Genomic DNA, 26547 nt, shown 5'->3' on the forward strand with positions numbered 1-26547 from the left:
TACCTTACTTATTGAAAAAGCTGGTGCTCTGCTCTTGCTACCACCCAGGTGGCCTTCAAGATGTTGCTGGACTACAGATCACTTCCTCCACAACCATTTGCCCTGATGCCTGGGGCTGGTACGAGTTGTAGTCTACCAACATCTGGAGGGCCACAGGTTCCCCATGTTGTTTTATAGCCTAATCTTATAGCACAATGCTTCACCCCAGGGGGAATATGGCTCCTGTTTCTTTCTGCCTACCACAGGAAGTGGATGGTGGCACATGAATGGTAGCCTGGATTGTGTTCGTCCCACCCATAGTGTCTCTACTCCAGCTGCCACTATGCCACCTATAAATACTAGGGTGGCAACATACTGTAGGAGGAGGCTTGCTGGCTGGCAGCTTTTCTGAAGATGGGCGAGGCATGGAATCCTTATACCAGGATAGAATTCCAGCCCCCTGAAGGGTTCCAATGATACATGAACCTCACAGAGATTTCGGCATTTGAAGCTGCTTGTTGTGGTTATAGTGTTGGGTTTGGTCCTGGGAATAGCCTTCAAATCTCCTCTAAGGCTATCAGCTGGTTTTGGACACAGCACATTTTCTCAGTCTAGTCTACTAACTTGCTTCATTGTCAGCATCAAGTGTCACTCTTGAGTTATTTGTTATACATATTAGCTTTTTTGTAACTGGTTTTTTCCCATTGACTTTTGGAAATGTAACCCCAGCAAGAGCAGGTGATCTCCCACCCATCTGGTCTAGGGAACCACCCACAACAGTGCCTCAGTCTTATCTGATTGAGTTTCAGTTTATTGGCTCTCATCCAGTCCATTACTGAGGCAATACACTGGTCTAGCACTTCCACTGCCTCACCTGCATATGTAAAGGAGAAATAGATGTGGGTGTCATTAGCATACTGCTCACAACATACTCCAAACTTCTGCAGAACCCCACCCAGCAGTTTCATGTAGATGTTAAACAACGTGGGGGATAGGATTGAGCCCCGCGGAATCCCACAACTAGGGACCTTGACTAGTATTTACTGTTGTTCTCTCTGGGTTCTATCTCTACTGTCAGGAAAGGCTGAATCTTCCAGTTTTTTGTTTAATAGGATTCTGTCTTATTTCCTTTAGATACGGGAGCATTGGAGTGAGATGGTGTGGAGATATTGAGAAGGATTTTATATATTATCCACAAGAGACACAGATATGCTTTTGGCAGAAATTTTTATATTTGTAAACAGAGGAGAGTTATCTTGTCTAGACTGCTGCAGTATTCTACTCTGCCTAATTTCTCCCCCTGAGTTTTGGAATTTTGAATTAATGAAACTTCACAACCAATGGTTCTTTCTGTTTCTGTTTTTTTTAAAATAAATTTCTAGAATTTCAATTCTTTCAGAAAGGCAACATTAAAAAAAATGAATTTAAGTTTCTATGAGGAAGTGGTAGGTGAGAGAGAGTTTGTGTACATGCTTGTGCATACATGCATAAAATATATTGTTTCAACATTCCAGAAGACAACTGGAGCAGAACCCAAGGCATAGTGAAATGGTGGGATAAGAAGGATCCACTTATCTCTAATCGAAACCAAAAGCCTTTCCTTCTTCATACTGCATTCCTGTGATCAAAAAATTCATCACAGCAGACAATCTGTATTGATTTACAGTCCCTACTCTGCTTGTAGGTAACTCAAATTTGAGGCACAGAGAACCACAGTCAATATAAAGATTCTGTATTTTTATCTTGCCTTGTCTGCTTTTGACTGCACCAGGCTGTTTGCTTCAGTCCATTGCTCAGATTGCAGGTGAACTTTATGTGCATCACTTGCATTTGTTATTTGTCAGAACTGTAATAATATCCAGGAAAGCCTCCAGCCTATTCGGGCTGAAATCAGCCAGTTTCAGCAAATGAAGAATTAGCAGCACAGCCTGGTGACAGATGAAACAATCTTATGAGGGCATTTCTCAATGTGCACATCAAAGACAGCTGGATTCATAAAGGGCTGCCCTTGACCAGCTGCGGGGAAATCAGACTTGTCTAATAATGGCTTGACAGTGGAGGACAGCCTGTCTCTGGAGGATAGGCAAGCACCTGGATTTTAGACACTGGCATGGTGCTCCATATGTTAGTTTATTTTTGAAGTTCTCTGTCTGAAGATTGGCCTGTGCAGCTAGAACCAATGGATGTGCATCTGAAATATAAGAAGTGTCTTTGCATTTAAAAAATTGTTCTGAACTTGTAATTTAGCTACCACAACACCTTTTTTAATTGGGATGGGCAAATTGTTTTGCAAAGAAGCCCAGATTCCATGTATTGGATGGCTGCAGCTCATTTGCATATTTCCATTCTATTTATAGTATACATCACTATGATTTACATGGATAATACCAGGGTATGGTTAGTGTACACATACACCCAGTGCTTTTTTTCTGGGGGGATGCAGTGGTACACAAACCCCTAACATTTTGTGAATCTTTGTACTTTTGTTAATTTACTGTATTTATTCCCCCCGATTTAAACTATAAAACGGTGATTTTCTTGAGTAAAAATGACAGTACCCTTAAACTTTTTTTTTTAGAAAAAAAAAGCACGGCATACATCTATTCTGTATTCTTGCTGAGGAAATGTTGCCATATCTCAGCCATTGAAAGAGGAAGTTACTGGTTCAAATTTCACCATTGACATGAACTCACTGGAGAAGACAGGCATCCTCAGTCGCTAGCTCATGTTTGAAGAAATATGAAGCATTTCAGCCTGGAGTATCACCAAATAAAACAGCTTGGCAAATAGTGATCTCACAGCAGAGGTCTTAGTTCTCTCTCTCTCTCTCTGCCCCCAATATTTAATACATGAATACTGATGATCATACTGGCTTTGCCACTGTAACTATTACCAAGACAAAATAAATACTATGCATCATCATCATAATCATCATTTCCAGCTTAGGGTTGACATTATGACAATGTATGTGCTAGAAGAATAGGTTATTCCTACTGGATTGTTTGTAGAGTTTTAGATACAACTCATGCAATCTTTTTTACAGGTTTTAAAGGGTTGTGTTGTGTTGGAAAGGGAGCAATTTTTCTCTCCTATGCCCACTGATTTTTTTGATTTTTTAAATTTATTTTTACTTCCCATGTGCACAGAGGAAGTTTATAGTGATCATCCATTGGTAGCAAAGCCCACCTTGTGAGCTGAGTGCAGCTCTATTTTCTGACTCAATGGCTCAAGGCTGTTCAGCCATGAAATTGCTTCTTTCATGCATTCCTGTACATTTTTGCCTGGACAGTCACAGTTTAGAAAACTTGATCGTGACAATGAATAGAGCAGCTGGACAATCAGTTGATGCTAGGGATGAAGTTTAGCTTTCATGTGTGATACCATTTCCCTCATGTTTGGTTTGGGGTCAGAGGCAGTAATTATGGAGGGCAGTGCGCAGCCTGATCAGTCAGTAATATCTAAAACTGAAGCAATTACTTTACCTAATTATTACTTTTATTGAGGATACAACAAAAGTAAGTCATTTATTTACTTTAGTTATAGATTTGCTTTCATTCACCATAGCTGGCTCTAGCTCCATTGTAGAGAACCTTGCCCTTCCAGATGTGGTTGTACTATCAGCTTCCATCAGCTTCAGGCAGCATGGCTAATTGTCATGGGAGCCAAAGTCCAACCATATTTGGAAGACTACAGATTCCCATTTCTCAAAGGCTCAAGAGTAAGATAATCGTCTTACACTTCCTACTTATGGTTTAATCATCTTTGGTTCAGGACTCAAAGCTTAGCAAACATCACACCAAGTTTGCAAATGCATATGAAAAGCTTATCATTCTGCAACCACCTTGTAACAAGGTTCTAGACAGTGTGAACAATGAGGACGGTATATTGATGACAATATTGATGTTGTTGATGATTTAAATTTGTATCTTGCCATTCTTTTGTAGATCTCAGGGCCGTTCACAGCATAAAAATACAAGATGAAAACACAAAATACATAATAAAAACAAACCAATAACACCCCTCTCTCTACCCCCTCCCACAAACACATTTAAAAGGGTACAGTTTAGGATGTTAGTCAGCCAAAGGCCTGGTTAAAGAGGAATGTTTTTACCTGGCACCTAAAGTTGTATATTGAAGGCGTCAGGTGAGTCTCCCTGGGGAGAGCATTCCACAAATGGGGAGCCACTTCATAAAAGTCTAATTCTCTTGTTGCAACCTTATGGACCTTTCATGAAGGAGGTGCATGAATGATTATCACAGGATCTGGGTAGGTTCATTTGGAGAGAAGTAGTCTTTAAGGTATTGCAGTCCTGAGGCATCACTGATGGTGACTCTGCCTTGGGTCTACTTGGCAATTGCAAAAGCACTGACGTGTGTGTGTATAATATAACTTACTTTGCACCAATCCTCTAGATCAGCTGCCAAGGCAATGGTCAGGGATGATGGGAGATGTAGTTCCAGTAGTATCTGAAGGGCATCCCATTGACAACATCTGCTCTGGATGATCCAGTTCCTCTTTCCTTCTTTACAGGGCCCGACACAAAGTTGGGAGAAATAAAAATCTCCCAGAAAAGTTCTTCAGATTTTCTTAAAACACTAGATTATGAAAAAAAGAAACACACCCCACTTTTAGGATCTGTGGAACTTATATTTGGCCCAAACTCAAGGACACAAAGAATGTTCAAAGTCCCAGGTCTGCATATGGCTTGTCATCAGGATGTCCAGTCTTATTATGCCTGGAATTTTAAAATGCCATCTCTTTTCCCATTGAACCATCTCCCTTTTCATTTTTTTGCGTGGAACATAAGGCAGCACAAATCTGAACTGTTAACTACTTTGCTTATAAGCATTATCAATTATGCCAACACAAGATGTTTTAGTTAGCTAATGATCCCCCAACTGGCAGGTAATTTGGACCTGCAACAGCAAAGCAAACATGACATATGGTATGGTCACAAGCATTGCCAGTATGCATGAAGCTCACTGCAAAGCCTTCTGGACTTTGGACGAAAGCAGGAAGAGTTGCTTTGAAACAATCTTGGTCAGTTAATTTATAGTAGCTTGCATCTCTGATGTCTGACAATTGTGCAGTTCTTTTTCCCATGCCCAAAGGTGTAAAGGAATTTCAGTATGATTTTTTCCTTGAGCATATCTGTCTTCAAGATACATATCTGACAGTATTCATGAAAACATAATTGATGTTTTGGTTGAGTATTTCTGAGGCAAATGTGGAATCATTCAGCCTGAAGAATGCCAGGTATTAGATGAATGACTTTGTCCTGTGCCCACAAGTCAGGCATGCTATTCCTAGAAGATAACATTTCCTTCCATCCCTGGTGTATTTCTTTCAGAGTTAAGGGAAATAACGCTCATTGATACAATGTTTGCAGTCTATCTAATTTTGCGAAGTAAAGACAATAGGCAATAACTTTGAATGGAAACATGCAACCGAGTATGGAAGCAACAATTTCCTCCCTTCACAGGCTGAAAATCTCACTTGTCACAGAGTTTTTCTTTGATTGTTGCTTTTGCACTCCTGACAGAAATCCAATTTAGGAAGGAAGCTCTGAGACCAACACATCTGTTACCTGCTTTGTGAAGTGCAACGCTGAAGTCTGCCTTAAACCTATTAGTAAATTCTGATGGGGAGGGGTGGGTAAACATCTATGATACAAAAAGTGTGTTGCCATATTCTAGCTTTATTTAGAATGCCCCTTAGCTAATTGCTCCTAAACTAGCTTCTGAACATGACTGGAATACTAAAAAGCATTCATGAAGGACCAAGTCTGTAGCAAAGAAAGAAAGAAAGAAAGAAAGAAAGAAAGAAAGAAAGAAAGAACCATGTGGAATCTCATTAGGTAGCATTTTCTTATCAACAGTTTTTCTTTATTATTATTATAATAATTAATTTAATTATAATTAACACTAAAACTGCAGCAAAGGATATTGTCTTACAGTAGGAGGAGAGAAAACCTCAGAACATGGTGGCGGTCAGTGGCGCTTAGGAGATGGGGAAACTTGACATAGACACACTGTTTCCAATATTATACTGTGCTCTAGAAATACAGTGGTACCTCAGGTTACATACGCTTCAGGTTACATATGTTTCAGGTTACATACTCCGCTAACCCAGAAATAGTGCTTCAGGTTAAGAACTTTGCTTCAGGTTGAGAACAGAAATCGTGCTCTGGCGGCGCGGCAGCAGCAGGAGGCCCCATTAGCTAAAGTGATGCTTCAGGTTAAGAACAGTTTCAGGTTAAGTACGGACCTCCAGAACGAATTAAGTACTTAACCCGAGGTACCACTGTAGAATGTAAGGCAGGGCTATGGAAAGGAGGAGACGATATCATTGTGAGATTGGTTCTCAGTGTTATCCATTCTGTTCCATTGGACAAAGTAAATAGGGATGCAGGAGGGGCAATTTCCACACATACCCTCCTTCAGATTCTGAGTGTCACCAGTCTCTCCAGTTGGGTGGTGGCATTGCTTTCCTCAACCTTATCTGGGATTGCAGCTTCTTTTCATTATCTTCTATACAAACCAAGACTCCCATTCAGGTGTGCCACACAGTATACAGGCTGTGGATAGTAAGACTGGAGGAGGAAATCTGTCCTTTACATTTTTTAATATCTTGAAACATGGAGTTACAGAATTTTAAAGCACCTGTGTTTTCCTAACAGTTTACTAGCCTGAAACACTACTAGGGTTGGGGAGCAAGATAAACTCCCTCCCTCTTAACTAGGTGCCTCATTGTTGATTATGATTTCCCTTTCCCTTTCTCTCTCCCCCCCCCCCCCCCTTACACATGGATGTGTTCTACTCTTTTAGAGTAGAAAAAGGTCTCTACTGGCTTCATTGTTATTGGGATTAAGGGCCAATTCTTATTTTATGGAGCAGTATGATTGGGAAAATGTTGAAAAACTGCACATTATCCACTTGAGTTGCTTTGGAGATGGAGAGAAAGATTAGCCTCTTAAAAACCTGCACTTTGTGCGTGTGTGTTTTTTTTATAAAATTTTTTTGGAAATACTCCTTCATCTGCTACTTTGTTCCTACTCTGGCACAAAAGCTTTTTGAGCTTTTAACTAAATGAAATTCTTGCACAGAGGCAACTTTTGAAAAATTAATGCTCTATTTAGAGTTCTAAATCCCTAAGGAAAGCTTGATATTCAAGCCCACATTCTGAGTATGTCATTGTTATGAACAGTGACAGCTGAAGGTGTGAGTGAAGTCTCTTTGTTCTTGCAAACTGCAGACCTATTTATATTGTATAATATAACACGATAGAGACATTTTCAAGACACTTTCAAGACACATTTCCCCATCTATCACCAGATAGATAGATAGATAGATAGATAGATAGATAGATAGATAGAAAGAAGATTGGATATAGTGTATTTTGGTTCAGCAAAATTCAGCAAGGCAGTGTCAACAGAGTTGTTTTTAAAGTGTTACTTCTGGCTAAGTAGGGAGAAAATTATAAATTATTTGTTGGCGCAAATTACTGCTTTTGAGTAATATACAGAGGGATTTTTTATTACTGCACATTTGAAAATTTCATATCTGAAACAGTGCATCAACCTTCTATTATATACTGTAATAAACATTAACTCCAGTATCGAGTTACTGCTTGAAATAGATGGCTCATTCCTTAACGCTGCTCTAAGGAACATACAGCTGTGTCCAAAACCTTGAATGTTGCACACAAATATAAAAGGAGAAAACATGTAATTTACCAAACTAGCATCTCTGAGAATTTAAATTCTGATCTGCATTTCAAAATGCTTTGCATTCAGCTTTGCATTCTTGCAGTTTCCACAGCTGCTTCGATATGAATGAAATGCATATGGTTAGGATCTAAAGCAGTGTTTCCCAACCTTGGGCCTCCAGCTGTTTTTGGACTACAACTCCCATCATCCCTAGCTAGCAAGACCAGCGGTCAGGGATGATGGGAATTGTAGTTCAAAAACAGCTGGAGGCCCAAGGTTGGGAAACACTGATCTAAAGCATTGCATACAAACCACCCATCACATCAGCTTAGGTGCTCTACAGTGGCATTCCAAGGGATGCAAGATTGCTCTGCTGCCCAAAGCAGAAAATGAAAGCTCCCATGTATGGGAGCACTTTGCATGCACTCCTGTACTTAGAAGAAAAGGAGGCTGCCTTACACTAAGTCAAGACTATTGCTCCATCTAGCAGATTGTTGGCTGCACTGACTGGCAGTAGCTCTCCAGGATGTTGGCAGAAGACATTCCTAAGTATACCTGGGAAGACCAGGTGATCTGTATGCCTGTCCAGTGTGTTTCTGAGGTCCTGTTTGTTTCCTGGCAACTTTAAGGTCCCTGCTCTCATTACTTTTTGTTCTTTATCTGGGATCAGACAGCTCTTCAAATATACAACTGTCCTCTGCAAAGCAGGACACATGAGCACCCACCTGTGACAGCTGGGGAATCAGGAGTAGGACCTTGGATACTGAATGGAAATGCGGGGCAGAACATTGGTCTATAAGATACACCAAGATCTCAAGCCATTTAGGAGTTTAAAGCCAACACTTTGAATTGAGCCTGGAAACAAATAGGCAACCACGGTAGATGATTAAACAAAATGAGTATAAAGTTCTAGAGTTGAAGATCTCCTTAGGAAACCCTTGAACCTTGTGCCCCCCCCACAACTCTGATATTTAAGTTCTTATATTTCCATGATGAGTTTGGGTAGGATTACCCTACCCCACAACTTTCAGGCCTACTTAGTATTGTTATGGGGTTGGGGGTTGGGGGAGGAGTAGGCTGTATGCTACCACAGGTGTTTAAATTTAAGCAATGATTCAAATTCCTGGAGTAGCCAGGCTAGCTTCCTGGTGAGGTGATAGCCCAGGTAATGGGCCATTAAGGGAACAAATAAAATGACTCTTTGCTACACAGATAATGGTTAGGGCCCCCTTCCTCAACTGGTTGGTCGAAAAACAAAGAGAAGAGTGGAATTATGTAAACTAGAAGCTGAAGAGTGGCAGGCTGGGAAATGAGAGAACCATGCCAGATTTCTGCTGGAACCCAAGGCTGCAGCTATGGGAGAAACAAGGGCCTTTTGGAGTGTTAATTCTTTGAACCCCTCCATTGCAGGCTCTCTCTCTCTCTCTCTCTCTCTCTCTCTCTCTGTGTGTGTGTGTGTGTGTGTGTGTGTAAATAGACCATATATCATAAAGACACCACAGTCTCCACTGTGCCTCATTTCCAAAAGCAAGCACGAGCCTGGAACCCCTGGAATCACCACCTGGAGATTGGGGTGGAATACAACAATGCAAAGACCACTTTTGGATAAGACTGGCTTGTGCTTTCCACAAGTGTCTGGTCTAATCAACAAACATGTTAATAATAATTATTGCGTCAGTCTTGTAAGGCAAATTTTTCACTGTAAAACTTGGTCACTCCTCTTCTTCTTTTTCACAGAAAGCAAGAAGGATTTTCCATTTACTGTAGTTGTATAAATTCTAACAGTTGTGAAATAGTGGGAGCTGGCCATTGTTTCAGAAGATTCATCAAGTCCTTTGATGACTGAATAGTAGCTTTGGTAGTTGTAAAAATACAAAAGGCACCCAAATAACGAATGCATCAAGCTTTTTTATTTTACGCCATACTTTTTGATTGCTGCTGTTAACTTTCTTAATGTAGAGCAATAAATAGTAACTGCTAAATTATCCCGTTACAATCCGTAAAGTCACCTCAGCCACTCTGTTTGGATTTGGTCCTAAATGATAACTGTTGCCTCTTAAATCGCCCGTAGTCACTGCAGTTTCTCATCTTGTCTGACTGCTTTGCTTCTATTCATGTGATGTATTATCTACCCTTGCATTGCTGAAATCAATACAATCCTGAAAGGGATAAAGCCACAGTGGAACAGTTTATGGTCACATAATTTGTACATAGCCAAAGGGAACAATAGTAAATAGGTATGTAGTGCACTCTGTTTTCATGTTATTGATCTTGGAAAGTGTGTTTTCATCACATTTAAACAGCTGTACTTACTTCATGCGTATTCATAAATCTCCATTTGACAAATGCATGATTTCCAAAGGAAAACATTTCACTCACTAGAATATTGCCAGCAATCAAAATTATTGTAATGTCCCGAGGAAGATGAAAACAGGGTTTTCTTTTATTTGTTTGTTTACAGCTCCTGTAATTGTAGTCGTGTTTCTTTTAATGTGGCATAGTTTTGAACAGGAAGAATAAATAGCACTGCTGTTTTAAGTATGCAGTATAAAATGTAAAGGTATTTTTATGTGCCTATATGTAAATCACCCCGGGGGGAAATGCTTAGACACACTGGCGGAGGAAGAGGGGGGCGGGGGGGAGGGCATCGCCCCAGGCACCACGACCCTGGTGGGGTACCATCTCAGCTGCACGCCATGCCCCCAGAACTCGCACCATGCCCCTGCGGGCAGCGCACCACACCTCCAGGTCGTGCGCCAGCCATGCCCCCACCTGCTCTCCCCCACTGCTTAGACAGTAGCATCAGATTTTTAGGTGCAAGTGCTGCATAGTATCAAAAGAACATTTTTGAGACTTGTAGCTAGACAAATTGAGGTGGTAATGTTGGCTTTTCCCCACCAACACAGTCTCTACTGCTATGTCTCTGCCTCACCAGATTAGCTGCTCATGATTTTTCAGTAGCAAGGATACTAAGCATAGATCAAGGAGATATTGTTTACATTTTGAGGAGGTTTAATAATCCAGCCATCAATAAGATGTGGGAAGGAGAACAATGCTGAAATGCTGTTTTATTTGTGCATGTGAACATAGATGTATGTCTGAGAGTGTAGGCATGTAAGGCTAAATGAGAAATACCTTTTGATGTTTTGTTTTCTCTCTGTGTGCAGATGCTTGGTGCTGAGTTTATTATTTGCTGTTTTTAAAACATTGATTCTTGTTATTTTCAGTGTTTTGAGAGCAATAAAATGTCTTTAGAAGGTGGATTTCATGAGTCTTAATACTAATATCCCTGTTACCCACAGCATAGATTCATTTGTTACCAGCAGGAATCTTTCATGCAGGTTTAGGGAGATTAATATTCTGCTTTCATTCTGCTTTCAGTGCAGCAACCTTGGGGCCTGGCTTCTGGAACCTGATTAACTTGTATGCCATTATTTAGTGCCATGGAATGAATTTCTGAATAAATCAACTTCCTTTTTGTCTTTGACAGATGCAAGACAAAAGTCTACCCTGATGAACTACCAAACACAAGTGTGGTCATAGTATTTCATAATGAAGCCTGGAGCACTCTACTTCGTACTATTTACAGTGTTATAAATCGGTCTCCACACTATCTACTTTCTGAGATTATCTTGGTAGACGATGCCAGTGAAAGAGGTATGAGTGAACAGAAAACAAATTATGATAAGGAATAAATAATTCCAGAGTAATGTTGTGGCAAGGCGATAAGAATGTAAAATACTTTTTAAAAGAAAATGAAATCTGTTTACTCTGAAAATCTTGCATTGCTGTTAATCCTAGGTTTTATGGGGACAATGGCTAGAGTGGTGAAAAATGTGTACTCAAGTCTATCAGATGCAGGTGAGATTCCCTTTTGCCTGCTCAGTGGTAGTGAGGGAAAGTATCATCATTGTATCTGGGCAATGTTGTGGAGTGTCACTGTTCAGAGCAGGTTGGGGTTTGTTGAATGCTGACCCCTGGAGTGAGCCAGAGAGACCCACTGTAGCCCATGGTGAACACATACTTTTACAGACAAAATGAACCATACCTGCTCTGTCTAGAGCTTCAATTTATAACTGACAATTGCTTGTCAAGTTTATATAGATACTTTTCAGTGTGTGCATGCAGAGAATGTGGACAGAATACTTGCAGAAGTGAGGCCTGCCACATGCACACCCAGGCTTAGTAAATTTACCCGGTGGGACTTGCTCAGCAGGTAACAGATTGTTAATGCCACTCAGAAAAGGGGATTAACAGTTTTAAAAGAATCTGTAGTAGGACAAGTACAGTGGTGCCCCGCAAGACGAATGCCTCGCAAGACGAAAAACTCGCTAGATGAAAGGGTTTTCCGTTTTTTGAGTCGTTCCGCAAGACGAATTTCCCTATGGGCTTGCTTCGCAAGACGAAACGTCTTGCGAGTTCTTGCGAGTTTTTTCCTTTTTCTTAAAGCCGCTAAGCCGTTAATAGCCGCTAAGCCGCTAATAGCCGTGCTTCACAAGACGAAAAAACCGCAAGACGAAGAGACTCGCGGAATGGATTAATTTCGTCTTGCGAGGCACCACTGTATTACAGAAACTCCTGTTCTATCCTGCTGAGGTGAACTTGGGACCAGTTGACCCATAGCTGACCAGCTACAGGCTGGGCACTCCTTATGACTGACCATTCTCAAATGTACTATTTTGTGGGAGGGTTCTGAATGATGTAGTAGTAAGCCTTGCTACAGGTATTTCTGGATGAAACCAGTTATCTAGATCCTTTTCTAGGAATTCTGTCCCGTTTTTGTGATACATACTAGGTATGCATGTCCTTGTATGGTTCTCCTGGACCTCTCAACAGACTTCCCTCTAGGATGGGAAGAGGAGGTCCCATTTTATGTGGTTTCCAAAGGTCTAAATTGTGTACAGGGCCAATGCCGCCAAAATGATTATTCTCAATCACTCAGGTCACCTTACTATGCTCTGCAGTGTATTTGTGAGAGAAATTATATTGCTGTATAGGAAAGAATTACTCCTGAACTTTGGAATTCCTTCTTCCAGAAAACCTGCCCATGCACATTTTTCTTTTGGCCTTTTGGAACATGGTGAAAACTGTATTAAGAAGGCATTTGAAAATACAGTAATTCCGTCTGCTTCCATCTCATAGGATCATATTGCTTTTTGTTACATATCAAATATGGAATATTTATTGTTTGGCTTGGATGTCTTAATGACAGAAAGACAGAGTAGGAATGTTTTAATAGATAAATACCATTATATGTCAATACCTTTTGTTTTGGCCAAATACTTCTTTTATAAATTTTTCTTCTTTTGTTCTATCATAATGCCTTGCTCTTCCAAAGGAAGTGCTTTCAGCAGCCAGCAACACTGGTTATATCTCTCTTTACATAGCTAAGGAAACATTATTATTTTGAAAAGTCAGTTGTTTCAAGTCTTCAAAAACCTATTCAGTGCTGCCTAAGATGGGCGGGGGAAGTAATTATGACCAGGAAAAGTATTTTCAAGTGCTCCAGTGTGGGCGAGAGGCATAATTCCTTGTAGCTCCCCCCCCCCACCCCCCAAAAGACAGTAGCTATCTATCGTCTCAGCATAAAAATATGACCAGCATTTGCTTTGCTTCTTTATCAGAAGTGTTCTTTCTCATGCACTGGAATGATGTTGGAGTCCCTTATGGACTTATGTGAGCCAGAGTATATTCTGTTTGTCTGTCTCTCATACAAGAAGCAGAGAAGGAGTCTGTATGTGTAAGATAAAGATAAAGGTACCTCTGACCGTTATGTCCAGTCACGAACAACTCTGGGGTTGCGCGCTCATCTCGCTCTATAGGTTGAGGGAGCCAGGGTTTGTCTGCAGACAGCTTCTGGGTCATGTGCCCAGCATGACTAAGCTGCTTCTGGCAAGCCAGAGCAGTGCACGGAAATGCCGTTTACCTTCCCACCAGAGAGGTACCTATTTATCTACTTACACTTTGACCTACTTTCGGACTGCTAGGTGGGCAGGAGCTGGGACCAAACAACAGGCGCGCACCCCATCACGGGGTTTTGAACCACCGACTTTCTGATCGGCAAGCCCTAGGCTCTGTGGTTTAGACCACAGCGCCATCCGCGTCCCAGTATGTGTAGGATACCCATGCTAATTTACCCTGCACAGCTGCAAGACAGTGTGCCCTGCATCTGTTCCACTTGGTGCTCATTTTCAGGCTGTTACCCCACATGACCTATGAAACAAATAGATGCTGTATTCACCTCAGCATTCACATAGTGCTCTTTCTCTTTTTCTGCTGGCCTTATTTCCCTCCTTTATTCTGTGAATTGTCAATATGTCTCTCAGTAGCTTTTTGTTTCCTGCTTCAGAATCTTTTGACCTTTGCAAATGCGTTTATTAGAGTGTTGCAAGGAAGTCATCCTTTCAGAAAGCAGTGTGTGGCATCTTAACAACACAATTTATATCCTGTGTTCCTTTTGGCCTCCAAATTTCATTTGAACAAACACTTTGTTGTATTCCCCCCCCCCCCCCAATTTGCATTTGGCAGATTTTCTGAAGGTCCCATTAGAGAATTATGTGAAAAGTTTGCAAGTGCCAGTAAAAATCATTAGGATGGAACAGCGATCAGGACTGATTCGAGCTCGGCTTAGAGGAGCAGCAGCTTCCAAGGGCCAAGTCATAACTTTTCTGGATGCACACTGTGAATGCACTTTAGGCTGGCTGGAGCCCCTGCTGGCAAGAATCAAGGAAGACAGGTGAGAATTCAGGACTAATCCTGTATAGCTTTTGCACTGTGATAGCATCTACCAGGAGAGCTTTAATTAGAAGTAAGTTTATTATAAACTTCTTCTTACATACTATTTCAGTTAGTTTTGGGAAATGTCTTATGGGCTGATACTGAAAATATAAGTCTCAGCCAAGGCCTTTCTGGTCTTTTCTAGAACAAAAGTAGGCCTGCACATTTTTTATTTGGCTCCATTGTTCAGAAATTGGGTTAACGAGACATGTCCTCCAGATTAATGTGACAGATCTGAGTGGCCCCATTGTTAATTATTTTATTTACGGATTTAGAAAATGTATACCTCACTTGTCACAATCCTGAAGGTAGTTACAACAATTCACACACACACACACACACACACACACACACACACACACACACTATGTGTCTTATACAAATAACTCCAGAAAATGCAGGTGGCAGACTTCCTACTTCTCTCTCATACAGGAGGGAATGTCCGCAACATAGAATCATAGTCTTTATGATGTGCAATAACTGTTGTTTTATCTTCACCCAGATTGGGGTTCAAAAATCCAATTGACAAATACAGTTGGGAATTATGAACCGGAAGAAAATAACAATGCTAACTCGCCCTAACTCACTACATATCATAGAACATCAATCCTAAAAGATCTAGCCCGTAGCACAAAAAGTATTATCTCTCCAAAGAGTTATTGCAAAGAGGCAAGGTAATAGAAGCAGAGATAACAAAACAGAAAAGGCTAGCTTTATAATGAAATGCATACTAACTGGGGTGAATCCCCTGAACTAGTCAGAAGCCTTCAAAGCTAGAACTTTCTGGCACAGTTGAAACAACTTCCCTGTTAGCAGGCCCTGACCTTGGAGCACAGTGGAAACAGATAATCGGGTGCCTCAACCCAATGAGATCATTCCAACTGCTGAGAAGTAGCTTCTATCCCAAGGCCAGCTTTCACCCAGATCTTTTGCTACCCTTCCACTTCACCTTCACCAGCTACACGCCTTCAAAACAATATTGCTTTCAGGTCATATATGCAGACTCTCCAGGTGTCCCTATTTTCCAGGGACGTCCCTGATTTAGAGAAGCTGCCCCGGTTTCTGTTTGGATCCTGGAATGTCCCACTTTTCCTTAGGATGTCCCTATTTTCATTGGAGAAATGTTGGAGGGTAGGGAGTTATCCGACCCCTGAGCTGTCTGAAGACAGTCCTGTATAGGGAAGTTTTTAAAAATGTTTTGTTATGTTTTTATATATGTTGGAAGCTGCCCAGAGTGGCTGGGGCAACCCAGTAAGATGTGTGGGGTGTAAATAGTAAAATTACCATTATGGAATGGGACGTCCCTATTTTCATCGGAGAAATGTTGAAGGGGATGTACATGGAGTCCATAATCCTTGGCTCCATCCAATCTCAATAATTTTTGGATCCAGCCTACAAAAGCACAAATAACATTTCTCGCTGTTCTTCCTGTGGCTTCCTACTGTTAATTACATTGTCAGACTAATTTGTCATCCTTGTTTTCACTTTTACAGTTTGTATTATACACACACTATTTCTCTGGTTTGTATTCTTCTCATTAGGTTAAGGATGACAGAAATGTATGTTTCTGGTTGTTTTCTAGCTGATAGACCTGCACACACAAAAATTATTTCATTTTCTGTCCAGACCAATACAGCTGGAATTTAGACATTTATTGACCACCCATTAACAATGCCCTCTGGGCTGTTCACACAAACTCCAAACAATAACGAAGTTGAAACATTAAAATCAATGCAATATCCACAGAAAAGCTGGCACAAGCAGCATAAAATCATTCTTGAATTAATGAGTTTAAAAGCCAGAGAAACAAATACCATTTTTTTATTAAACTGATGGGGGGGATGGAAGCTGTACAGTTTGCTTTGTTAGCTGCACAGAACTATTCATCAGTAATATGTGAGCACAGCAGATTATTTTAAAGGTGGAGTGGAAAGCACATAATGTGGAGGAAGTTACGTGTGTTGGAATCCCATTGAACTCAAAGGAACATGGTAGTGCTTCAATGTGCTGTGGATAGTATGTATAGCATATGCATTTCAAAACTGTAACCTTGTTCACGAGGGCTTTCTGCCTCTAGAACATGCATAAGGAATCTGTAGCATTCCAACTCTCATCAACCCCAGCCAACATAGCCAGTGTTAAAGTATGGTGGGAGCTGCTGTCTCACAACATCTGGAGGACCACACATTATCCATTCCTGCTCTAGAAGCAAGGCTTTGTGTGTGTCCTTCTAGCTGGATGACAAATCCTATGTCCAAATGGGTGCTTCATACATTGGTCATCTCCCTGTTCCAGCTGCCATATATCCCTCTTCAAACAAAGCAGTAATCAGTTGTTCCGAAAGGGGTGCACGGGGGGGGGGGGAGGCAGCACCTGGATTTAACCATCTAGATTCCCTTTATTCTACCAAATGGATGATTATTGAGGGCTCTGTGAATGCAGGCCTGGCAATGATGCACATGTGTATTTGAGGCCAGAGAGATTTCCTTGCATTGAAAATTACCTGCTTGCATATTTACTTTTTGTTTTATAGAAAGATTGTTGTTTGCCCAATTATTGATGTGATCAGCGATGACACTTTTGAGTATATGGCTGGGTCAGACATGACTTATGGAGGTTTTAACTGGAAACTTAATTTTCGTTGGTATCCTGTTCCCCAGAGAGAGATGGACAGAAGAAAAGGAGACAGAACATTGCCTGTGAGGTAAGAGGTAGGGACAAAGAATGTTTTTTGTTTTTATCACTTGTTGTGTATGTACAAGAAGTATCAGTCTGTGGACTTATGCAATTTCAGGTTAGATTCATGCAAAAAGCATAATGTATCACGTAGATTAGAAGAATACAAGATTTACTTCAATGTGATAGTCCATGAAACACCATAAGAACCAAGAATATAGTTACGGTTGACATTTTAAAGCTATTTTCTTTGAGCATTCTTGAAAAAGGGTACAGTTCAACAGCAGAACATCTGCTTTGCATGCAGAAGACCCTAGGTTCAGTCCCTGGCATTTCTAAAATGAGCTGGGAAATAAATTATGGAGAGTAGCGTCCGCTGTGGTCAGTGTTGACGGAACTTAAATATACCAAGGTACTATTTTAGTTAGCTGTTTCCTATGTTCTTGTATTAGAGGGACGCGGGTGGCACTGTGGGTTAAACCACAGAGCCTAGGACTTGCCGATCAGAAAGTTGGCGGTTCGAATCCCTGTGACGGGGTGAGCTCCTGTTGCTCGGTCCCTGCTCCTGCCAACCTAGCAGTTCAAAAGCACGTCAAAGTGCAAGTAGATAAATAGGTACTGCTCCGACGGGAAGGTAAATGGCATTTCCGTGTGCTGCTCTGGTTTGCCAGAAGTGGCTTAGTCATGCTGGCCACATGACCCAGAAGCTGTACGCCGGCTCCCTCGGCCAATAAAGTGAGATGAGCGCCGCAACCCCTGAGTCGGTCACGACTGGACCTAATGGTCAGAGGTCCCTTTACCTTTACCTTTTATGTTCTTGTATTTGAGGGTATGTTCTTTTTGCTAGTTTAAAAACAGTAATGTTAGGAAGAGGGTATATTCCTTTAAGCAAACATAATCTGAAAGATACAGATTTTGAATGTGTAAGTGTCTCCTGAGAATCTTAATAGATAGCCCTTTGCCTGACTCTGCAAGGAGTAAGTCCATTTGTGGAAAAAGGATTTTGTAATGTTTTTGCTGGTGGAGGAACCTGAAGGAGAATTTCTGAAGATGATTTCACAACATAAATTGGCTTGTAGGTGGTCCATCAGATACTCTGATCCCAAGCTGAGAAGCACTTTAAGGTCAGTAGCAGCACATTGAAAATGGACCGATAGCCAGTTCAGATGTTGCAGCACTGGTGAGATGTGTTGCCCACTCATCCCCAAGTTAGCATTCTCATAGATGAACACTTCAATGTTTGAACCATAGACAAAATATACTCATATATTGGCCCAGCTGGAGAATTATAGTGCATAGCTAACTCAGGCTAGGGATGATCCAGGTCAGGGCCACAACTGGGGTCAGAAGGTTAAATGCCATTACACACACACACACACACACACACACACACACACACACTCTCTCTCTCTGCTGGGATTTTGATATTTGTTCAAAAACAACAACCATGCACTTTAGGAGGGAGTTCCATGATTAATGCCTTGCGTTGCTTGACCCATAACTACTGAGGGTTGTATTCATCCAACCTTTACTCAGCATGCACCTATTGAAATTGATGGCCATGACTAACTTAAATCCATTAATTTCAGTAGGTCTACTCTGTGTTAAAGTTAGTTGAATACTGTCCTGTGCTCAGTGGCGTAGCGTGGGTTGTCAGCACCCGGGGCAAGGCAAGTAATTTGCACCCCCTAACCCGTGGATTTGCGCCCCCTAACCCGTGGATTTGCCCTAACCCCAGATGTTGCGCCCGGTGCGGCCGCCCCCCCTGCACCCCCCACGCTACGCCACTGCCTGTGCTCCTACTCTAGCCACACTGGGGAAAGGGGAAAAGCAGTACATTATATTCCTTGGAGAGAGGGGAGAAGAAAGTGCTTGGTGAGCAGTCTTGCACTCAACCAGACCTGGATAAGACCCTTTATCTTTAATTGGCAGTCTTGCATAATCCCTAAAGTAATCAACTTCCAATTTTAAGGGATTTAATACATTCAGTATATGGCTGCCTCCATAAGCTTTCATTTTAAAAAAGCAATTTTTTAGTCCTCAACATTCCAGGGAATTTTTTTGAAAACATAACTACGCTAAGAAGTCTGTAACCAAACCACAGCAAAATAACCCAAGGGTACTTAAAAATGTCAATATTTTCATCAAAATGATATGTGCTCGTGGACCTGGGTAATGATTTTGAGTATTTGGGGCTGTCATCTCTGTGTTGTTATTGCCTTTTTAATGTTGACGTTTTTCAGTGAACTTCTGACAAGCATTGGAAGGAATGTAATTAGTCAAAGTATGGGTAACTTCAGTGTGCATTGAAAAAAGCTATTTAATCTGTATAGCCTGTGATCTGTAAGGAATTAATTAGATGTATATTTTTAAATGTGTCTGTGAATCCCGTTCCCCCCAGTTCAAGTAGTTTATCGTGACTTTCATTTGGAAGCAGTTTTTGAGCCCAGTTCCAATAGTTTCCCCAGAGTATGCATGCATATACACAAACACACACAAGTTGTTGGAAGGAAGGTGGGGTTACAGAAATGTTCACTGACAAAAGGTGAGATTTGCATTTGAGCACATGTTGTGTACATGGAATGATAGGAGAGAAGAGAGGACTGGTGATTAAGGCTTTATCATACACCTTCAGCTCCCTTAAAATTTCCCATCCTTGTGTTGTCTATTCATCAGTGATGGTGCATGAGGGGAAGATGGAGAGGGAATGGCACCCTACTGGCATTTGCCAGAATAAGGAAAGGCATTGGTGAATTCAGAGGTGAACTGGTGGTTTGGAGGCATCTGTGCCACCCAGAATACCAACTCGCAGGTTTCCTGACCTTGCTAACAGTTCTCCCCATCCCAGCAAATGCAGTTCCACTTGTCTTCATGTGCTCCTGCTGATATTCATGAAAACTCATGGCTTTAGGTCATGGGTAGGCAAACTAAGGCCCGCGGGCCAGATCAGGCCCAATTGCCTTCTGGATCCAGCCCTCAGACGGTCTGGGAATTGCCACGTGGATTGCCAGCGCACACATTCTTTCCCTCTCCCTCATATGGGGGCGGTGGCGGTGCCTCCTCCCTCCCTCCTCCTGGCTTCTCCCTGCCCTGCCTACAGGAGGAAGGGGGCTGGGCTTTGTTGGTGCCAGCAGCAGCAGCACTCGAGTGGCTGCCATTTTAAGCAGCCCCTCTCCGGAGACCTTTCGCGTGCTGTTCATCATCTCCCCGCCGCTGCCAGCCCCTGCTGCTCACAAGACACAGGTAAGCAGCCACCGGGGCTCGTGGTGCTCTTGCGTCATCCCCCCCCCTCAAAATATAGTCCAGCCCCCCACAAGGTCTGAGGGGCAGTGGACCGGCCCCCTGCTGGAAAAGTTTGCTGACCCCTGTTTTAAGTGGTCTGGAAGCCCCTGTAAGTCAGATTTAATAAAGACATACTGCAGCTAGTTTAACTGCACAAGGAACTGTTACTTGCATGTCCAGTGAACTCTGGATGATGTCATTGTCTCTATGAATGAAAACCACTAGAGAGGAGACGTGGTCTTCCTCAAGTCTCCTCTTCCCATGTTACACACAGATTGCTTTCATGAGCAATTATTTGCACAGCTAAGCTAGCAGCAGTGATTCCTGCAATGGTTTTGTCAATCAGTCCCTAGCAGGTTCATATTGCAGTATTTTATACATCCCTAATTTGCAACAATATAGGAGTATCAAAATGTGCTCAATTTTAAGAAGCACAGTTCTGGTTCTACAGTGGTGCCTCGCAAGATGAAATTAATTCGTTCTGCGAGTTTTGTCGTCTTGCGATTTTTTTCGTCTTGTGAAGCACGGTGTCGGGAAAGTTTTGGAAAAGCTTCAAAAATCACCAAAGTCTTTAAAAACCTCAAAAAAGGCTACCACACCGCGTTCCATTAGTTGCTCCTTGAAGTCAAGTCGCAACTGTATTAACAGTGTTAAGAAAAAGGAAACAAACTTGCAAGACGTTTCCGACTTGCGAAGCAAGCCCATAGGGAAAATCGTCTTGCGAAGCAGCTCAAAAAACAAAAAACCCTTTCGTCTAGCGAGTTTTTTGTCTTGCGAGGCATTCGTCTTGCGAGGTACCACTGTATATGCCCACTTGTGGAGACAATGAGTTATACCCAACGAAGTAATAAACAAAGTAGTCCAGTGGGTCTTTTCTGAGTATGACTAACGTTGGCTTTCACCCAATGGAATTCAGTTTCATTGGGGCGGGGAGGGGAATTGTGCAGAAGTCGTCATTGTGTGCCTTAGGAATAACAAGCAGCTGATTTGTCATCTTGTATTGTGAGATTATTAAGGAGCTGAAGCAATAGAAATATCAGCCTTTGCTAGAGTTGCTATAATTTATGGCAAAGGTTAATTAATTCAGTGTCTGTATTGTAAAAGCCTGCAGGTAATTGTCATCTAAGATAGTTGTAAGAGAGAACTCTGAGTATAATCTGTTCCTTTGAAAGGAACTTGATATATAGATCATTTATCATATCTGCTTTGAACAGAAGCTATGGGGAGTCATTTTAAAGAGTAATTAGTGGTACTTAATGTTGCAAACAAAGATTCAGAATTCAGTTCAAGCAAATTAAATGCTATTTCAAATTAAATTCAAGCCTATATGGTCCATTGCTATTTAACATCAATTTTGCCTTATCATATTCTTCTTTACCTGGAAACAAAGTCTGCAGTCACCGAATCATGTACGTTTTAAATAGCCTTATTATAGGCACTGGGCCTTCTCTGAAGGATGCTGCTTATTTTTTCCTGAAATAGCTGCAAAGCAGTCAATTGAAGCGTAAACAGAAGTGCCTTATCTCTACTTGCTCTGGTCAGAACCTGGGCATATATTACTGATTTAGAAGTCAGGGTTGCACAAACTCAGAGCATAATGTGAATGTGGTGAAGGGGCATCTGTGGATATGTTCAATAAACGAGGTCAGTACCTGAAAAAAGTGCCTGTTTAGCAGATTGTATGGTTTCTTATTCAGCCCTGACATAAACCCATATTGTTTATAGACAGATGGACACTTGGCCTTACTGTCCATGGATCGTGGATAAAACATCATATTATTAACTTAGAAACCAAAAGGTGAGAATACTAGAAACTGAATCGCCCATTCTGATATAAAATGAATGCCACATTGATATCTCAGTGTAGTAACATTTTAAAATAGTTTCTCATTGTGAATAAGCCATCCAGACAATGAGATGGTTCTTTCTGCCCTTTCAATATCTGTATGTCTGTCTTTCTCTTCCAGGATTCCATTTCCCCAGGCTTTCCATTTTCTTCCTTTCTCAACAGCAGTCATTGGCCTGTTTTCTTTTCTTTTTGGGGTTTCTAGCTCCTTAGCCAGGCATGGTTTATGGAAGCTATAAGGCATGTCTAAGAAGGCTCCCTGTTCTAGTTGAGCCTTGCTTGAGCATCACAGTTTTCCTGAGCTCTGGCATGTTCTTACATTTTGGTTACTCCTTAGTCCTGATTCTGGCTTGCTCCTTTCTCCTCCCTCCTGTTTTGTGTCATGGCGCTGTCACTGTCTCCAGTCCTGGCTGGTTCCACATCTCTTAGCTCCAGGGTCACTTCAGGTTGCTGCCACTAGCCCAGCCCTTACAGGGCCACAGCAGGAATCATCACCATCGTGATTTTGTTTGCATCCTACCTTTCCACAAAAAGAATCATGCTCAAAACAGCTTACAGCAAAGAAACCAGGAGTAAATCTCAAAAAGTACTCAGAGGTAATAAGCCCAGCCTGGGGAATGCCTTCTGTTCTCTGAGAGTAATACAACCCTATATATTCAAAATGACAAATGAAGTAAAAACAAGCCCATCAAAATGCAGCATGTAAGTTCAGTTGCATCACCCTATGGTTATTGGCTGTGATGGTGTTGTAGAGCAGCAGAAATAAAATGAGCAGCTCCCTCTGCCTGACCACTGTCCCATCGGGACAGATACTGAAGGGCTTGAAGCATACTGTCAGAGCTCCAGTTTTGAGACTTCTTGTACCTTACACCCTCTGAGTCACATGCATGAGCCTTTTGCTTTTATTACTTCGGATCAACATGTACAATGAAGGGTCAGTGTTTACACCTAAGACCAAAGTGCTAAGACATAGGTGGTATGCTTTCCATCCATTGGTCTTTGCCTTCATTGTTGCTTCCCTGTAGCCCCGTTTCATGGCTATATGCTGGTAGGTTATATGTAGTGGAGGAGCAGCTTGGGTGCCCTTCTCTTTACTACAGAGAGAACGTCACTTGTGAGCAGAGGGCCCCCACGCATACAAGTCATCCCTCTCAAAAAGGGAGGGAAGCAATCATGCAAATAAGATTTCTCTGTGATTGGTTATTCATGGGAAGCACCAGCTCCTAAATGCCATTATCTGAATGGTGTGAGTGTGAAAGAGAGAGAGAGAGAGAGAGAGAGAGAGAGAATGATGCCCATGTCTTCAAGCCAGCAAACAGTTCCACCATTGGGTACTGCCGCTGCATAAACCATAGCTCAAAATCTTCTAGAGCTCTCATCTAGGAGAAAAGTGCTTCCCCCGTTCTATCAGCTACAGCGTTGTGGTTTTAGATCCATGTACAAGAAATTCCTTTGCTGATTAATCTAGAAAATAGAACTCTGTGGCCATGTAACTTATCAAAAGCCTACAACACAAGGAACTCAGTTCAAACTTAAGACATAGAGGAAAATACTTGCATGCAGTTCCCAGTTATGAATCAAAAATAATGAGCAGAATTAAGTGGAATAAAACATGTTCTTGGGAAAAATCTGAGTGCATATGTTCCATTGAAACCATTGAATAATTCACAAGAAGTAATTATTCATCTTGCATGTGTGCTTGCACACACACACATTTGCAATAGAAGTCTTTTGACTTCAACTATCTTGCAAAGAGCACATTTCCCGCTCCCTACATCCTGGTAAAAGCCTCAGCACCTAGGGCTTGCCGATCGAAAGGTCGGCGGTTCGAATCCCTGTGGCGGGGTGCGCTCCCGCTGCTCAGTCCCAGCGCCTGCCAACCTAGCGCTGGCCCCCGGCCTCTTAAGTGAGATGGGCGCACAACCCTAGAGTCTGTCAAGACTGGCCTGTACGGGCAGGGGTACCTTTACCTTTACATCCTGTTTGGTTTCTGCTTCCTGCATACCACTTTAAACAGTGGATACCTGGAAAAAAAATTGCCTAGACAGTTATGGAGACAAAAGAAGAAACCAGTATAACCTGCTCTGGTATCAAATATACAATGCATACATTGTGATAAATCAATGGAATATATTCAATAACAATCAAATGACTTAAGGCTTAGTACTGCATTCTCAGCTCCTCAGTTAGGCACTTTAGAGTACATGTTTATAATACCCAATAGAATCAAGTAATCAGATCATTGAAATAAAGCATCCATCCTTCATTCTAATGCTTCTATGATGGGTTTTGGTTTTTTTTAAGTGGAACCATTATATTTATTGCAGAGTATACATCTCTAAACAGATTTTAAAGAAAATGAACTGATTTAAACTTTTTAAAATATATAGAGAGAGTATAATGGATAATTTCAGGGATTCAGACAGTACTGTTTGTATAAACCAGCACACTAACTGGATTTGTCTCTTGCAAGATTTTACAATCCTGTAAAGTGATTGTGCCCACCAGTTTAATGAGCACTCTCAAGATGGAGTCAAATACATCAAAAGTTATATTTTGTTTAGGTTATTTTAGAAGAGGAATATAGAAACCCAATACAGTATTCCATTGGCATAAAATATAAGATGATATACATATATAAATTTAAAGCAGCTTTTATCATGCATGCAGGATTTGGCCAGTTTTTGGAATGTATTCTAAATGCATGCATCATTTAGATGTATATTGAAGTATGAAGATTTCTGTTTTTTTATGTACACTGCCCTGGAACCCATATGTGGATAAAGGTGCAGTTTAGGTGTCTTAAATAAAGAAATAAATGACCAGAAATTGCATGTGCAGGCAATCAAAACTATGATGCCTAATTATGCACCTTCAGCTTATAGTAAATAGAATATAATTATGTCTAAAGTATATGGAGGATATGTGCTATAGTTTCACCTATTAAATTCCACAAAGCATACATTAAAAAAAAATCCTTTTCCTTTCTGTTTTTGTTTTGTTTTTCAACTAGGACCCCTACTATGGCTGGTGGCCTATTTTCTATTGACAGAAACTACTTTGAAGAGATAGGAACTTACGATGCAGGAATGGATATCTGGGGTGGAGAGAATCTTGAAATGTCTTTTAGGGTAACTTTCTATTTTACTTCCTTTTCTGATAACTGGCACGATTATTCTGTTTTTTTAAAAAAAATGTTATTGTATACAATAAGGGTACTTTTTACTTGTTTTATCCACATTGCAATTTTTGGTTTGAAGCTAAATTTTTAGAGTTGTGGGTTTTTATTTTCTTTGGATGTGATATATGACTATTTGGAAGTTCTGCCTTCTTGAAAATTGCGTTTTATTAATTCATTTGTTTATATTATCAAAGCTTTCACTCAAATAATTAATGATAGCAACGTGTTGAAAAGCATCAAGCTTCTTTGGCTGGAGCTTCCAAATGTTTTTTGTCATGAATTTGCAAAGATAATAATAACGGGGTTCTAAAATTGTGCTTTCCAAATGAGGATCGTTATTACAAAGGAATTTAATTTCATTCATGTCCTGGAGCAAACTGACTTAATCTCAGTCATTTGTACTTAATCTCAGTCATTTTACAGCCCAGGACAAAAATGAAATGGAAATTTTCATGGAAATTTCTTTATTTTGTAAATAACCTTAGCAAATGCATGAAAACTAGAAAACTGAACTCTAGTAGATAACCTGGAAAGTGGAAAGATATGATAAATGATTCAATATACAATCCTGTGCTGCATTATTTAGAATTGGTTTGCATCTGATAGGATAGGTTAGCCCTCATACATGCCTCTCATAGCAGAACTAATTGCCTGTTATATCTAGAGGAAGACTAAGGAACCTTTCTGAGCCTAAGGGCCAGATTCCAGCATGGGTGGGACCAATAAAAAGTACACTCATACACTCCCCATCTCTCCAATGATTTTCTCATGGCAGAGTGGAATACACACACAACCTAACTCATTGCTTGGAAGGCAGTATCTGTCCACCCCTCATGACTGCTGATAGCTCAAAATCTCTCTTATTTATCCCCTGCATGCTTCTTTCTGGGACACAAAGACAGCACAATTTCATCTTCCATGAAAGGCACAAATCTTATCCTTTTTAATTTCTTACACCTCTGTTTTATGGAGCCAGGAAAGTCACGGGAACATGCAGCATTTGGTGCACCCGCTTCTCTCTGCTGCCTAATAAATGGGGCAGCACTACATTAGATGAGTTGGTCAAGGATGGAAACATCCACTCCGTCTTAAAGTTT

General features: G+C 41.1%; 1 protein-coding gene across 2 annotated transcripts in view; it reads left to right on the forward strand.

Moving 5' to 3' along the window:
- GALNT13 (polypeptide N-acetylgalactosaminyltransferase 13) overlaps window positions 1–26547 on the forward strand; it is a 151640-nt gene that overhangs the window by 59862 nt on the left and 65231 nt on the right. For both annotated transcript variants that reach the window (XM_077936298.1, XM_077936301.1), the window contains exons 4-7: window positions 11179–11345; window positions 14217–14424; window positions 16999–17169; window positions 25283–25400. In XM_077936298.1, coding sequence (XP_077792424.1) covers window positions 11179–11345; window positions 14217–14424; window positions 16999–17169; window positions 25283–25400 — 664 coding nt within the window. The remainder of the gene's footprint in view (window positions 1–11178; window positions 11346–14216; window positions 14425–16998; window positions 17170–25282; window positions 25401–26547) is intronic.

This window comes from Podarcis muralis, chromosome 1, assembly GCF_964188315.1.
Source record: "Podarcis muralis chromosome 1, rPodMur119.hap1.1, whole genome shotgun sequence".
Classification (NCBI taxonomy): Eukaryota; Metazoa; Chordata; class Lepidosauria; order Squamata; family Lacertidae; genus Podarcis; species Podarcis muralis.